This window comes from Colossoma macropomum, unplaced genomic scaffold (genome assembly GCF_904425465.1).
Source record: "Colossoma macropomum unplaced genomic scaffold, Colossoma_macropomum, whole genome shotgun sequence".
Taxonomy (NCBI): Eukaryota; Metazoa; Chordata; class Actinopteri; order Characiformes; family Serrasalmidae; genus Colossoma; species Colossoma macropomum.
In genome coordinates this window covers 22,262,982-22,280,361 of record NW_023494806.1, presented here as the reverse complement: position 1 = coordinate 22,280,361, position 17,380 = coordinate 22,262,982, and the positions used below count along the sequence as shown (strand labels likewise).

Here is a 17,380-nt window from a genome sequence, read left to right as displayed (position 1 = left end):
GTTATTGGACTTCTGTGCCAGGCATGGATTGTCCATAATGAACACCAAGTTCGAACGCAAGGATGTTCATGGTAGTGTACATGGTACCAGAGCTCCTTGGGTTAAAGGTCAATGATTGACTTTGTTGTCGTTTCATCTGACTTGGGACCATATGTTCTGGACACTTGGGTGAAGAGAGGTCCTGAGCTGTCAACTGATCACCAACTGGTGGTAAATTGGATCAGATGGCAGGGAAGACTGAGGGTTAGACCCGCTAGGCCCAAGCGAATAGTGAGGGTGTGCTGGGAACGACTGTCGGAGGCCCCTGTTCGGAATGATTTTAACTCCCACCTCCGGGAGAGCTTTTCTCATGTCCCGGAGGAGGTAGGGGGCATAGAGTCTGAATGGACCCTGTTCAAAACCTCCATTGTGGAAGCTGCCAGGCGTAGCTGTGGCCAAAAGCTTGTTGGTGCCTGTCATGGCGGTAACCCAAGAACCCCCTGGTGGACACCGGTGGTGAGGGAGGCCGTCAAGCTGAAGAAAGAGGCCTTTAGGGACTGGATGGCCTGAAGGACTCCCGATTCAGCAGATAGGTACTGACAGGCAAAAAGGTGGCAGCTGCAATGGTGGGAAAAGCAAAATCCAGGGCGTGGGAGGAGTTTGGTGAAGCCATGGAAAAAGACTTTCGGTCGGCCTCGAGGAGGTTCTGGACAACTGCCCGGCGACTCAGGAGCGGTCGGGGTGGCTGCGCCCAAGCTGTATTCGGCAAGGGTCGAGAAACTCTGACTTCAAATGAGGATATTGTCGGTCGGTGGAAAGAGCACTTTGAGGAACTCCTTAATCCGGGAGACAGGCCTCCCTCACAGGAGTCAGGGCCAGAGGCCTCTGGCGTGTCAAGCTCCATTTCCCTGGTGGAGGTCACTGAGGTAGTTGGCAAGCTCTTCAGTGGCAAGGCACCGGGGGTGGATGAGATTCGTCCGGAGATGCTTAAGGCTCTGGATATTGTGGGGCTGTCGTGGCTGACACGCCTCTGCAATAGTGCATGGACCTCGGGAACAGTACCCTTGGACTGGCAGACCGGGGTGGTGGTCCCTATTTTCAAGAAAGGGGACCGGAGGGTGTGTGCCAACTATCCGGGTATCACTCTGCTCAGCCTCCCTGGGAAAGTCTATGCCAAGGTGCTGGAAAGGAGACTTCGACCGATAGTTGAACCTCAGATTGAGGAGGAACAATGCGGATTTCTTCCTGGCCGTGGAACAATGGACCAGCTTTTCACCCTCTCACGGATTGTTGAGGGGGCATGGGAGTTTGCCAACCCGGTCTACATGTGTTTTGTGGATTTGGAGAAGGCTTACGACCGTGTTCCCCGAGATATCTTGTGGGAGGTCCTCCGGGAGTATGGGGTGCCGGGGTTACCACTGCGGTTGGTATGCGGATCAGCACCTCCAAGTCTGAGTCCATGGTCTTAGCCCGGAAAAGGATGGCATGCCCACTCCAGGTAAGGGGAAAGGACTTGCCCCAGGTGGAGGAGTTTAAGTATCTCGGGGTCTTGTTCACGAGTGATGGGAAGAGGGATCGTGAGATAGATTGCAGGCTGGGACAGGCGGTAGCAGTAATGCAGCCGCTGTACTGGACTGTAGTGGTGAAGAGGGAGCTGAGCCATAAGGCGAAGCTCTCTGTTTACCGATCGGTCTACATCCCAACCCTCACCTATGGTCATGAGCTGTGGGTAATGACCGAAAGAATGAGATCGCGAATACAAGCGGCGGAAATGAGCTTTCTTCGCAGGGTGGCGGGCTACACTCTATTTGATAGGGTGAGGAGCTCGGCCATCCGGGAGGAGCTCGCAGTAGAGCCGCTACTCCTCCGCATTGAGAGGAGCCAGTTGAGGTGGTTCGGGCATCTGATCCGGATGCCCCCTGGACGCCTCCCGGTGGGGGTGTAACAGGCATGGCCTACCGGAATAAGACCCCGGGGTCGTCCTAGGACCCGCTGAAGGGATTGTATCTCCAAGTTAGCCTGGGAGCGGCTTGGGGTCCCCGGGAATGAGCTGGAGGAAGTTGCGGGGGACAGGGTCATCTGGGATTCTCTGCTCTTCCAACTGCTACCGCGACCCTATCTGGACTAAGCGGTTAACAATGATGACGATGATGATGATTCTGCACGTGTTACAGCAGCATGTCGGCATAATCAAAGAGTATGGATGCTAGACTGGCCTGCCTGCAGTTCAGACCTGTCTCTTATTGAAAACTTGTGATGCAATACAATACAAAGTATGACAATGAAGGCCTCGCATGGCTGTTCAGATGGAGACTCATATAATGTAAGAAGGGCAAAAAATCTGCGATCACACCTGGATCAATTGGTGTCTTCAGTCCCCAAATGAACAAATGTTGTTAAAAATAATGGGGGGCAACACAGAGTTAAACATGCTCCTTTGGCACGTGCTGCAGGCAGCTGGAATTAATGTGCATTTCCAAAAAAAAGAAAGAAAAAGAAAACAAACATCAAATATAAATAAAACATTAAATACTGTATTTTGTACTATTTCCAATTTAATCCAGGTCAGACAGAATTTACTAATTCTGGGGAAATGTCCCCACAACATTGGAATCAGGTTTTTCACCATTGTGTGGATGTTTGATCTCTGACAGAGCAAACAGCCACTAGGTCAAATTTCCAAGTAAGACAGATACTGTAACTGGGTTGTGCTAAAACGCCAAACAGAGTGTTACTTGATGACAAAGACGAGTGGAGACACATCAGCTGTTATGTAACCATGAGGACTAGATTTAGCAACCCAAGAAGCCAGCTATTTGCAGCTTCAGCTAACAGCCACACAGATATGGCCATATAATGACTGTGTAATCTTCTCCAGCTTTTTTCAATAATCGGATTGTTGCATGAAACACCTGAATGTAGAAATGCAGATATTATAAAGCATGGTACAGTGAGCAGGATGGGTGTCAGCTTGACAGTAACGACTGCTGACAAATGCCCATTTCCTGCGTGAAACACACCCCCATCCACCCACCCACTCTGCACACAGATGGGTGCACAACCAATACACTCATTTCCAGAAACCGTCTTTGCAGAAACTTGAAGACCGATAGGAGATTCTACACTTCACTGTTTGTTGTAAGAAGAAAATAAATGTATTTAGCCCTTTGTTCTGTTTAAAATCATAACACAAGGGCCGCTGTGCAGGCACTGTCACATTAAAATGTCTCTTTGTAATAGCTAATAGTATTTCAATCTACAAGAACAGGAACAGAAATGACCCAGGGAATTATCAGTGTCCATCCTTTGTGTTGCATCTAAAAATTCTGGAACAGGCTATTCATAAACAAATGTACGAATATGTAAACGAATACAGCCTTTATGAGTTTTAATCGGGCTTTAGACACAAGGCTGTGTTTTGGGTCCCTTGCTGTATTTGTTATATATTAAAGATATGAAAACTGTGATCACAGTTTACTTCCACACGCTGATAATTCTACATTATTGATTTCAGACAGGTTTTCTTTAAATTTAGGCAATACTGAGTCTATTTTATTTGGTTCAAAACCTAAATGACATAACAGCTGCATTAAAGGGTAAGGTAAGGGAGTACATCATTACACCTAGAACATCTGTTAATGGTTTTGGACATGCCTTGGATAACAGTGTAAGTAGAGTAAACATGACAATGAAAGTGCTATTAAAAGTGAATGCTAATACGAAGTTCCCTGCTAGACAGGCACAGTTCTTGAACAGGGATTGTTTGATGATGTTGATATCAAGCCTTGTTAAGTCTCATTCTGATTATGCCAGTGACTTCTGGATGGTTGATATGTCAAAGGTTTGGGCTACTTCTGGGGTTTTAGACTACTTCTGGGGTTACATCTCCAAGACTCCAAGTTTCAAGAACATGACTGGATAACCGTGGAACTTAGAGTAGTTCAGCTAAAGTTACATACAGTCTGAGCTAAAAATGATCCCATCATTCATCACACAAATTCAAGCACCAGATCAAATGAGAACTGCATCTATCTAAATTTCACACAGCTGAAGACTCAACTCGGAGGTAATGACTGTTAAGAGTATTAACTTATTGCTAATTATTAACCAGTGCCAAAGAGGAAGTGATGAGAAATGTGCCATACAAACAGATGAGGAAAAATAATGCAGCTTAAACCCAGTGTAATGTATCAATAATCTTAAAGCAGTCATTTTATATAGTTACAGATAACAGCATGCCACACAGTGTCAGAAACCCCACAGGTAAGTGTATTTGAGATAACTTATTAATCTCATTAGAATTCTTACCAGCGTATCATCACTGCGAGCCACACTGATGTTGCTTCTGGACAGGAAGGAGCGGGAGAGCCGGTTACACAGAGAGATCAGACGCACCGATTGCTGTAAAAAAAAAAAATCATAATATTTGAACAGCGTTCAACATCCTGACTGAGTTTGTAAATCGTCACTTTCCACGCTTGTGATTCGTCTCCCGAAGCATGAAATTGGTACAAATCATAATTGTGTACTGTTGCATTAAATAAGGCATTCCTCGCTTGGAAGCATACCAATTAGCTGTCACTTACAATACAAACACACTTTTCCAACTACTCTGGCAATGACATTTGGTGCCAGAGGGCATTGGAAACAGTAGCAGGACTACTGTCTGGGATAATGAACAGTGGTCACCGATCCAGCTCTTAGAAATATACCCTTCTGTAATATTTAGCTCCAACTAGGGCTGCACAATAGATTGTCTTACTGATATCATATAGGGCTACAGGTTGCAAATGAGCCTCTAACCAATTACAAGAGATTTTACTGTGGGCTGTGAGCATTTTGACCAATTACAGTTCCAGATGAGTGTTTTGATTGTATTGAGGTAATCATGTAATACAAATGTAAAGTCATGAAGCTAAAGTCTATATAGAGTAATTACAATATAAAACCTAAATATAAAATAACTTACTGATATCAAATTCTTTACATATAATTAGTAAAACACAAAAACAAAAAAAAAGTCGTACACATTCAGTAAAAATTTATTTTAATAGCCAATAACGAAATTTTTCTTACATAATTTTAAGATGGAAGACTCCTAATGATTTTGCACCAGTGGTCAAATTAATGCATTTATCATGCATCATCTTTTTTCATTATTTAAAACCAAACCACAGGTATTTTAGAGTTACATATTCTGTATATATAGGGCAGTTTCAACTTGTGGCAAAGGGGGTGACAAAGCCATTAGGCTTCTTCACACAGAGCTGCTGTTGAGCTTCAGCCCTAGTAGGTCAGTGGGACTCCTTGTGCCATTTGTTGAACTATTTTAGCAGAATGGGCTGTTATCTAGTGCCTGTGCGTTGGAGTGGCACTGGATGCAAGAAAAATGCTAGCTCTTCATGTGAGGAGCTGCAGTGCATTAAATCCAAGGGGCGCACAACGATATCACAATCATAATGGTATAGGCTGATATTTGCTTAAAAACATTTGTATCGGACTGATGTTTAGATGTTTTAATTTGATATTTCATAAGTTACACTTTAGTGGCGCGCCCAGGTATATGGACACCCGGCAAAAATATTTCAACCCATTTAAAAATGTTTAGCGTTTTTTTTACTACGTTTCAAAAAATGCCTTTTGACTCCAACTTGGCTGCTACACAAACACATCTTGAGTGAGCGAGAGTGAGGGAAAGGAGAACAGGACAGAGGACTTTCTTTCATGAAAAAAACAAGGTAAAAGAAAGGGCCAGGTCAGAGATTCTTCTTCCCTGCTAACTGCTGGACTTTATTTACTCTATTAATTTGGTTGTCGTAAGTATCTCAGAAGCACAAGTTAACAGTTAGCTGCTTAGATATTTTATTTAATACCGCATTAACTTTCTCTTGGAAAGAATGTCTACTTTTCTGTGCATCTTACTGTCACTGGGCTAGCTTATGATGTATATGATACAAATATAGCCATTTTATTTGTTATCCAAAATGAATTTTGCCTTACAATACCCTACATGTACCTCTCTGCCAAATATATAGATTTTAACCCAAAATCCTAAATTAAATTATATAACATGGTAAAACATAGCGTAACATAAGTGTTAGCATTTTGTTTAATAGCATTCTGTGAAGGAGCTTTTAGAGGCATTATCTTCAGATGTCTGGTTCCGGTCACCACCACTGTGAACAATTTTGATTCAGTAAGTTTTTTCTAGAATAGAGCACTTTACATCAGACTATTTGGAATGACTTTCTACATCTTAACAACTAAATTATACAAAAACTAAAAAAAAATGAAATTCTCCTTTAACTTGAAGCACAGTCAGAAGAAATGGCTCTATATTCGGGAAGTGTGGTTTTGTCAGTTTCAGCAGATGATAGTCAAATAAAATATGTTATTCGAGTCTAGCTCACATCTTCATTTTCAGTGGTTAACACTGACCACTTTTGCCAGCGATCACGGTTTTGTCCACTGTGATAGTTAAAGTCAGACTATATAATCACAGTTACAACCACACCAAGTTTCTCCTGTCAGTCATAAAACACTTCAGTTCACTGCCAGAGTGCATAAAAACCTCTGTGGATTTCACGCTTCTAAATAAGACTCTCTGATATGCTGTAGTGCAACAGACAGGAGCCAAAAGCCTCAGAAACGGATCTTAATCATCATCCTTTAGTGCGCTCAGTATTTAATCGTATTTTAATAAAGCTAAAGCCAAGTATTTGTTTTTAAGGACAACCTGAGAAAGAGATTAAAAGGGGATGTGTTGGCAGCTTGTCTGCACATCCTTTCCCTACCGTTGGGCTATCATTTCCCATATGTGGCTCTTTGAGAAAGTAAGAAAAATCAAAAGTGCAGAAAAAAGTACCACATTTGTAAATTAATTACTTAGTGTTTATGTCTGTAAATAACATGCACTACATGGTCAAAAGTATGTAGACACCCCTTTGAATTATTAAGTTCAGGTGTTTCAGTTACACCCATTACTGGCTGGTGTGTAAAGTCAAGCACATAGCTATTAATTAATGCCCATGGTTTTGGAATGGGATGTCCTCTTACTTTTGACCATATAGTGTTCCTATAAGGTCTTAAAAATGACTTCCTATTCCTTTCTGGTTGCACCTCACCACCAAAGTATATTTCACATGTTTGGAAAACTCTGAATGATACTGAGTTCCTGTGCTAAAATATGCATTTTACTGCATTTGTAACTGTATATAAACAAAAGTTATATATCTCTGTATTGCTAACCCAGGTATATATGTACTACCAATTTCTACATTTTATAAATATGTGTGGCATAAGTATCGACAAATATGAGAAATATCGGATATCAGTATTGTCCCACAATTCCCATACGAGTACAACCCTATTAAATCCATAAAAATCAACATAATGTAAAAGACCTCAAAATAACTAACATTAAAATATAATTAAGCACAATAATACTGCTTCTAATGCTGCTTTCATTGTGTGGCACCACGCCAGTGTGACATTCATCCCAGGGAGCACAGGACAACTCACTGCTGCGTGTGTAATTGAAGCAAACCCTGGACTGGAGTTACGCATAATGGATCGGAGCACAGAACGTTCACGTAGGAAATGGAAAGTAAAAACAAACAGTACCTTGTATTTATCAATTTTATGGCTATTATTGTCTATTATCATGGTCTCAGTCCTAATCATCAAAATATGCAGCAATAATGTTCACAACCTATCGTGCAGCTCTAGTTAAAACGCTAACTGGTCACACTAGATCAAATAATCCAAGGGTTTTTTTTTTCCCAAAACCTTTGCCAGCTGGATGAGGAGTTTTTTAGATTTCTAAATTCTGGGTTGGAGCTGACTTCTGTAAGATGGTAGACCTTCAGGAATGGGGGTTAGCGAACACATGTTTATAGGGTTTACATTTGTTTGCTTTGCTGCACAGGAGAGCTAACGTGACTAAATTCTCTGACTGATTTCCTACCACTTCACTGGGCACAAGCACACTTTTCAAGTATTTGTTTAGAGCAGATCAAATCACTGAACTTGTCTGTTTTTTCTAGGGAGTGTTCCAAAGTGGACTGAAGCGAGAATTGTAATTTACCTTCCATTTTCTCCGGGCTGCAAATTTCTTGAATTTTTCCATGTTCACTGCCGACTCCTTGCGACTAAGTGCTTGCTGAGTGTCTTTTGGCTGAAATACAAAAAATGACAAATATTTAATAAACTCATATTCTTGCTGTCATTAACAGGTTAAATCCATGTGGAGGGAGGATGGACAAACCTTGATCCAGGGGTGATGCAGACTGTCCTGGATTGTCATTCTTCTTCTGTGGAAAAAAAGGGAAAACTAGTCAGAATAACCCCAGGGATAAAATGAGTCCTATTTTAGGGACTGGAGATCCTAGAGACTGACTGCAGAGCTTGGTTAACACTGAATTTAACTAAGCTTTCAGAAATATTAGAATATTCAACCTAGGTTTGTTAGATTCAAGCATTAGCAAAAAAAAAATATATGATTTACACAAGTATCTCCTTAAGTCAAATGTAGTCGATCAGCCAAGACTTGTTTGTTATCTAAACTTTACATCTTTACTTTTGGACGGGAGCTATGAGGGTAATGTAGCTCACAAATAATGGAAGCTGATATTTCTCATACTACCACTTTGCACATACTACCATACCACATCTGGCTGAAGCTGCATCAAGCTGTTAAGTCATCTCAAACAGACTTGCTCATGTGGTTTCTGACACTGAATGCTATCTATAAAAATGAACAAAATTTTTTTCCTGTAGTTACAACGGTAGCAGCAGCCATGAAGCCTGAATTTTGTTAATCTTTTTATCCATTGCCAAAATATTTCTTTAAGCTTGTGTTCATACTTGTATATCAGTTTCGTTGGTCCAGACCAGAGCAGAAAATGACGCATTGCTGCATTTTAATGCTGGTCTGTTTAGCGTTTAGACTGAACATATTTAACATCGAACTAAAAGATCTAAGTCATACGAGTAAAAAGTCACAACTGGGCAGATTTAATGACACATAACGTGTAGCCATGATCTTGCATGATGGGAAGCAAGGTGAAATCCCTGTAACAGCTTTGTGTGGTTTACTCCTTTTACAAAAACTGAATAATCTGATGTGCCAATACATAATATTATTGATGTGCATAGTGAAATGTGTACCATGTGTATGAGTATTTTATAATGGCTTTGAACATGCCTCAGCCTTGTTCACTGAAATGATAAAACACACGCACAACAAACACATACATGTGTCAAAACAGCATCTGAAAGTGCAGAGAAGAGATGATGGTTGATCCCATTTTTAGTCTGTATTGTGTTTATACTTCAAATGAACTATACCAGAGTTCATTTGGAAGTGAACTGAGACTGAGCTGCTCAGGGGGTCTATTATCTGGTTCACACCAGAATTTGCGAGGCAGTGTTCTCACTTTCTTTAACAAACCACATTAACATAGCAATCGCAATCCTGAACCCACTTCAAATTTAGAATTAAACTCTAGGGGAAGGGTCAAGCAGGGTTAAGCTCCCCAGTTTTAGAACAGTGTTTTTAAGTCTATGTCTTAGAGTATCTCAGGTCTGCATCTAATTTTGCAGCCAATTATCAAGCCCTTCATATAGCAAGGGGTTTTAGAGCTGGGAAAACACTATAACGTACAATGTAGGACCACATAAGAATCAGAATTGAGAAACACTGCATTGGAGTATTTCACTCCTTGAGACCTTAATTGGGATAATGCAAAATGCAAATGGACACAATACAGTGACAAAAATCCACATTCCACAACAATGCTCAAACTGTCTTCATAATCGAGCACACAATACTGCTCCAACAATAGTCACACATGAACATGAATGGCTCCCCAGGTGCTTCAGTTAAACCCATGCTGCTGTGGTTTTTGCCATGCTATTGTGTAGTATCTAGATCAGACAGTGATTTCTATGGAACAAGTTTTGGTTCTCACTCAAAACAAAGCTGGGTCTAAATATGGTCAACCCACAGTGTGAAGCAGGACCAAATGGGAGAAGTTCACTAGCACTGCAATTGATGTATCGCTGTCCACAAACTGCAACGCAGTGAACGAATAGAAAGGCAAAACAGGAAATACTACTGTCCAAGATTTGGGGAGTATGCAGCTGATTCCTGTCTATAAAGTGTCAGTTCCTCTTTCCAGAGTCAGGTTTCTGGCGAAGTTCTTACGCAAAGCATGCGACAGATGTAGAACTGTTTGTCCTGACTACAGACAATACATCACGCATCACATTGGCTACATATCAAGCCTTACTAGACTCAGTTAGCCCTCTTATTATTAATAATTATATTATGTATAATATTCAGAACAAAGCAAATATTTTTTGTTTTTTCTAAACTAATATATTAAGTTACAAATCATGTTAAGAGTAAGTCCCAAATTCTGATAAACAATTCTGATATTAAAATGAACTCCAAGGTTTCTCAATGCATATCTCACAGCTCAATGATTCACTCGTAGATTCCATATTTTCAATCAATACCACATTTGTTTGTGTACACAAAAGAGAAGATATTTCTTTTATAAATATGGCAGAAAAAAGTCTTTTACATTCTAGCAACGTTTTCCTAATTTCTATGCATCAAAACAAAAATGCCATAAAGTGTCGATACAGAATGTAAATGTACTTTATGACATAAGGTGGCCCCCAAAAGTAATGGTAAACGTTGATGACGTGGTGAGGTTACTTCTTAAAACGTTTAGCATAATGATATTTGTTCCAGGCCAAAACACTATTAGTCTATCTGTGTGGAGAAAGCCTGGAGAAGAATTTCAACCAGACTGCACTAATTGTACTGTAAAGCACAGAGATGGATATAACAAAGCCTGGGGTCATTTTTCTTACAGTGATGTCGGTGAGCTTGTGTTCACTGATGGAAACATGACCTTTTGCTGGAAAGCCTGCACACCTGAAGAAGTCTGAAACTTACAGTCTTGAAAATGTCTGTTTGAAATAAAAGCCTCCTGGTTTGACATCTTTATTTGGTAACCCAATGAACTTAATACATTTTTAAGCATGAAACAATTTTCCATATACTTTCTGGGGGCACTATGTAGTAAATCACATAGTTATGAAATTTCATAATTATGAAATTTGATTTACATACCACAGCATAACAAATCAAATAGTACAGACACCACAATAACTCTACAGATATAAAAGTTAAACCATGTTGACGGCTCTGATTCTTACTTTGGGTCTTTAATGAGCAGCCGTGCGATGAAGTCTTTGGCCAGAGCGCTGGTGTTGCTGAAGTATTCGTCATCGAATTCATAGTCCACCGCTGATACGTTGGCCAGCGTCTCCTGCTTGTTCTCACCCAGAAATGGAGAGGCACCACTCAGCCTACACGATGAAAGATGAGGAAAAAAGTCGGGAAGTCATGATTTGTTTAGGATTTCCAAAAATGCATCTCAGTAGTCTTTTTTGCATCTTATTTTGGATTTTTACTTCTTCCGTGGGTAGATAAGGCTATCAACAGCAGCAAGAGTGAACAAAGCACTGATGCAGTTACTCAAAGCACAAAGCTGCTTTGTGTTAATTAGTGTTAAGTCAAGGGACTGCCAAAAAAGCAAGGCGTTAATGCTTTAAGTCTGAGAAAACGCACATTGTTTACTACAGACTTCAGAAAGTATATTATGAGAGTGTTTACAGTCGTGGTAAAATATAAGCAGGGAATTAGGAGACGGGAATGAGAATTAACGGATTTTAACTGACCTTCATTAAGACGGCTGCAGGCTATAGATTTAAGGGAACAAACTGAAGGTGTCAATTTAACTGCATTGGTTTTGGAATGTTCTAAATGATTACAGTCAGGTATAATAAGAACCCTGTGCTTATGTTATGGCCAAAAAATTCTTGGGCTACTTTAAACAAAATATGAATGCTGTTTCGTTTTTATTTGGCTGTACTCTGCGAGTAAATCCAGTCATATTTGTGTATTTTGTGTACCTAAAAATTATTTAAATAAATATTCTAATCAAATTGTGGTGAAATCTAACAATTCACTGAATCGTTTTCTCAAAAATTTTAATTGAACCAAATCACTTTGAGGTCACCCCTACTGTGGGCAGTTGACTACAATGAACCTTTTTGCATGATGGGCCTTGGAAAGATTCTTGCTTCTCTTAATCCCTTCTGCTCACTGCTATGACTAATTAAAGGCCTGCAATGGGCAAATATTGGAAGAGCTGTGGGTCATGCGCATGCCATTTGGAGGCCTTGTGGTAAAAACATGAAAATTCATTAACACTGCAGCTGTGCTTCATTCACACACCCAATTAACGGGATTCCCAGCGGGTGAACCTTGATCTGGCTCTGAAAATATGGTGGGTAAACGGTGAACTGGGGGAAAAAAAAGCAGGAAAGAAAAAGGGCTATACAAGGCAAAGGCGTGGAATCAATGCGAGATGGGACATGATAACAACCTGATGTGTGGCACTATTTTTACCGTGTCAAGAATGACAGCAGCGTGGGAGGAAGAAGGGCTGAGAGAGAGAGAGAGAGGGGGGGGGGAAGAGAGTGAGAGAGAGAGAGAAAGAGAGAACGAGAGAGAGAGAGAGAGAGAGAGAGAGAGAGAGAGAGAGAGAGAGGGAGAGGGAGAGGGGAGAGACAGACACAGACAGAAGGAAAATAAAGACCCAGTGCAAAAGCACAAAGTGAGACCAAAAAAAAGAGAAATGTAGAGACAAACAGAGGTTGACATGACAATAAAACACAACAAAGGTGGATTGTGTGACAAGAAGAAAAGATGTCGATGTAAGAGCAGAAGGAAAAAAAGAGAGGCGCAGTAGGGATCATTTGGACTCCTCCACACCCTTTAACAGGAGTTACAAAAGGAAGGTATTGCATAGGAATGCATGATATGGTCAAAATACTACATTTCCATTGTGCTGCCACATACTGCCCTGCAACGGATTGGTGACCTGCCCAAGGTGTTTCCTGCCCACTGCCCAATGAGCACTGAGATATGCTCCAGCTCTCCCCAGGAGAATAAGTGGCTTAGATGATGAGTGAGCGAATAAATGCTACTTATTGTGATTATGATATACCTTATACAATACACGAAAACCATATGCTTAATGTAACATGGTTAACTTCAAAATCTCAGGCTTATTAAACCCTAAGGCGCATTGTAATAAAGCGTTGGACTTGCCGACAGATCCTGGCCACTGAAGGGGTTCTAGACTGACCTACATTGTTTTGACAAAATGATATACGTTTGTTGGATCATGTGAATGTCTTGATTCATCACAGAATCCAAAGAATATCTGAGACTGGTCAGGACACATTGACTGACCAGAAGCCCAATTGCATGTTGTATTATGATGGCTGATGCTGTGATAACGATTAAAGCTAACACTTTACTGTAAAGCAGTATGCATTAATAAAGTCACATGACAAAAGTGAGCACTATCTCCGGCCCTTAGGTAATACAAGTTTCATTTTACTGTGCATAAAGTTTAAGTTATATGTCACATCAGCATGATGCCACTGTAATACACAAACTACTAAGTCAGTTGTTATTACATGCCATGCTGTTCACCCAATAATGTATCATCACACCATCTAATGTCAGAAAAAAAACAATGTCACTTGACAAAGGTGTTATATAACTTCACATCAAAGAAGCCTTTATGACAGACTGTGCCTATTGAAAAAAGCCATTATAAATGTTTAAGTAGCTTTAAGTCAGTTGTCATAATGAGCTGTTGTCATAATGAGTCATATGCAAAAAAAACAGCCCAGGTCAAATGAAATGTTTTACGGAAGAAACTTAAATATGGCATTTTTTTGCCTATTGTAGTGCATAATTTCTATTTATTTGCTGAGTTTAAGATAATGGAAAAAATAACATGTAGAACATAAAACATGTCATAACATTTACAAAGGCCACTTTTTATGTTTTTATTTTTTTCCAATATGTTAAATTCAGTAAATAAACAATAATTGTGCATTAAAATGTGCAGAAGTTTGTTCTCTGTAGAGGATGTGTTAACTTTTTTTTTTCACATAGAAAATCAACAATACATGTCCTTTCACAGGTCAACTTTTGCACATGACCGTATGTATGGTCATACAGCCCAACACAGCCCTGCAGTAAAGTGTTACCCGACTAACAAACGAGCTGCTATGCAGCCATAGTGTTGGGCGTTAACTACAGATATGTATCAATGCCTTACTACTGCTGGAAGTGAAACAAGGTTTGGTTCCCACCATAGCAGCTTCCCATGATGCTTTATCTCCAGCTGCAGTCCGCCTCTACTGTTTTTATTACCTCATCACACACACACATGTATGCCACAGAGACAAACTTTCCACTGACATCAGTGGAGTAGCACAGCCAAATTTACCATTAGACACAAAGGTCCTGGGGACAAATTTAACCCACACAGTTGCATTTACAGCCACAGTAATAATGGCCTAATTTTATATTAATTACTTCTCACTCATATCTCATAAAAGGCCCATACACTACATTTACTCTCCCTGCGCTATTTTGTCACCTGAGGAGAAGTTATAATCTTTATGTGGTTTCATGAATCAAAAAGAGTAATTTATATTTACATGGCTGTTTTCCAAACTGTCTTTATCTTAGAATTAAACAAGCTGTTTTTGTTACTGTGTCTTTGAGACTGATATACATATGAATGACCTCTGTTCGGACTGGCTGCCCTGTACTGAGCCTCATTCAAAAAGCAGTCCTGGCTTAACCATGCCTTATAACAGTGGCATGAGAGGGCTACAGGCTGAAAAGGCAGGTATATGTAAATGTATTGGTTTTCATGTCATCATTAAAACAATAGCTTTAAAACAGGCTGGATTGCATGGACTGGGGAGTGAATGGCATGTTTCAAATGAATGTTTATACACTACATCAAACTGTTATCTTTAAAAAAAACGTATTAAATTATTATTAAAAATTTATTGTTATTATTAAAAAGTTATTGTTACACATACGTTTTTTTTTTTGTGAAAATAAACTTCTATGTTATGTCATATCCTAACATTGAAAAAATGGGAGGTAAAAAATCTAACAGGCAGAATGTACATCCAATGTAAATGTAACAAATATTTCAATTATACGACTATGTAACCGTAGACTTCTAACCTTGCATTCACAGCAGCAACTTTTTCGCCTGTTGTCATGCAAAACGCTGGACGCTCATTGTCTGTGGGCATTTATGAACTCGAACTGACCGTTGCTTGCCATGGCTTCAATGACGTCAAACAAATGCCATGACAGTATGCCGTAATTTACTGGCTAATGGCTACAGAGCATACAAAAACAACTTGACCACAAATCGGATGCGTTCTCACTAAAAATAAGAGAGAAATGGCTTGTTTATAAACTTAATCCCTGTGTAGCGCATCTGTGCAGTTAGTAAGTAAAGTGTTTTTCGTTGTGATCACTGCCATTTCTAGCACGAACAAATATCTAGGAACCAAACAGAAGCACACTGCTTCACAGTGGTGGAGATAAAGCACATACCACTATGCTGAACCTCCATTGGTAATCGCCACATTGCTTTGTTCTTAATTTGAATAAAATTAAACTTTCATTAAGTTTGTCGTGACGTCAACAGTGCCTAAATAGCATCGCCAATGTTCGTGTTGTCTCCCCTCACCAGAAATGGCCATGTCATTGAAAATGAATGCACTCTGGCCGTTTGTAGCACACACTGTGGCCGGTATGAATGCAGGGTAAGGGTTAATATATGATCCTGCAATTAATTTTATGAAAAAACTTTCTATTATCAAGCATTTCCCTTTCTCTGTAAAAGAACATCAATTACAGCAGTAATACAAAACCAAATGGGCATGCTGCTGCTCTATTAGATGCTTCCGATGAAATGACTACAGCACAAAGTATTACCAAAATCAATTTCCATGCTAAATATAATTCATAATGTCCAAGCAAATAGGCCACCATAATTGTGTATTAGTGTGAGCAATGCTCATGGCATTTGCTTTATAAAATGCAAAGCAATTGTGAAAATGGAAGGCATCTGAAGTCTTGGGGAAAGTGAATAAAGGTAACATAAATGTGAAATATGTGTACATTTTAAATCAGTCGTCATCACTGTAATGAAATACTTACAATATGTAAGTTATCACTCCAACGCTCCTGGAATGAGAAAAATAGAGAGAGAAAGAGAGAAAAGCAATTACCCGAGAGGACAACGAAGAATAAATAATCAGACTTCAGTCCAGTGTGGAGTGTTTTTCTTACCACATGTCTGCTTCCAGACCCAGAGGCTCATAGTTTACTACTTCCGGAGCTGAAAAACAGCAAAGACAGAGACTTTGAACTAAACTGTCTGAAACTGCTTACAAAGAAAAGTCTGGAACAGAGCACTCACTGGAGGGGAGGGCATATTTCCCCCTGTTGTTCACACCGAAATATTTGAACTGTGAAATGAATCATTCGTTAAGAGTGTGGGGAAATCTCAGTTTCAGACGTGTGAATGATAAAAATGGAGGAGCTGAATACAGTGTTTACGGGCTGTGTCTAATCTGAGAGAAGTTTTTCAGTGGTTACATAGTTGAATAAAAAGTGAATATGCTGGTGCTTTGGACAGTGATAACAAAAGCATGTTGTAATTTTACTTTAATTATTTCTCACTCATAGCTCATTGAAACAAGAGGAAATTCTGTAGAGAGTGCAGATTCTAAACACAATCAATACAACATTTGTATTTGTAAGTAGAAAAAAGAGTTAAATGGGGCTGATAATGACCTCTTTGTTATCAAACATCCAGTTGTTTTTTTTTAAATGCAATATCCATGAAATGCTCAGAAAAGCATATTGTGATGTAATTTCTCATGGCAAAGACAAACACTATAATATTGTCCAGCTCTAACAGAAGAGTAGGTCTGTTCTGAATTTGAAGAAAAGTTATTTTAGTGTGTACAGTCTTGTTTTGTAGAATGAAAACCATGTTTTTGCATTGTTTTTAAAAACGGAAAAATAGGTTCCAGTATATAGTATATAATTCATAGCAAAACGAGAATTTAGTAGGAATGTAATGATACGCAAACTTCACGAGACAGTATGTATCGCTGTTTTTCACGATACAATGCATTTTTGATACAGAATAATAAAAGAAATGCTAACATAACGTCAATATTTATTCATTTTTGGTAACTCTCTGTAAGTCTACTTCTCAATATCAAATGAACTTTGCATTGTAAGTTCTTTGCGATCTGATCTTGTGGGTGGTTTTAAAGTGTGGTTCTGACCTTCTAGCTGAAATGAACAAGAGAGGATTTTCCATTGTGGCTCAATCACTCCCAGAAAACTGCGGAATCCACAACCGAACAGAGGTGGACTATACAACTGAACAGAAGTGCAAATCTG

The 17,380-nt window shown here is 39.7% G+C and overlaps 1 protein-coding gene across 1 annotated transcript in view; it reads right to left on the bottom strand.

Annotated features, from left to right (window-relative positions):
- The window catches only part of dapk1 (death-associated protein kinase 1), a 101,459-nt gene that overhangs the window by 46,396 nt on the left and 37,683 nt on the right, over positions 1-17,380 (bottom strand). Inside the window, exons 6-11 of the mRNA XM_036598347.1 lie at positions 16,253-16,301; positions 16,121-16,147; positions 11,212-11,364; positions 8,246-8,291; positions 8,066-8,155; positions 4,288-4,380 (exon numbers count right to left, since the gene is read on the bottom strand). Coding sequence (XP_036454240.1) covers positions 4,288-4,380; positions 8,066-8,155; positions 8,246-8,291; positions 11,212-11,364; positions 16,121-16,147; positions 16,253-16,301 — 458 coding nt within the window. The remainder of the gene's footprint in view (positions 1-4,287; positions 4,381-8,065; positions 8,156-8,245; positions 8,292-11,211; positions 11,365-16,120; positions 16,148-16,252; positions 16,302-17,380) is intronic.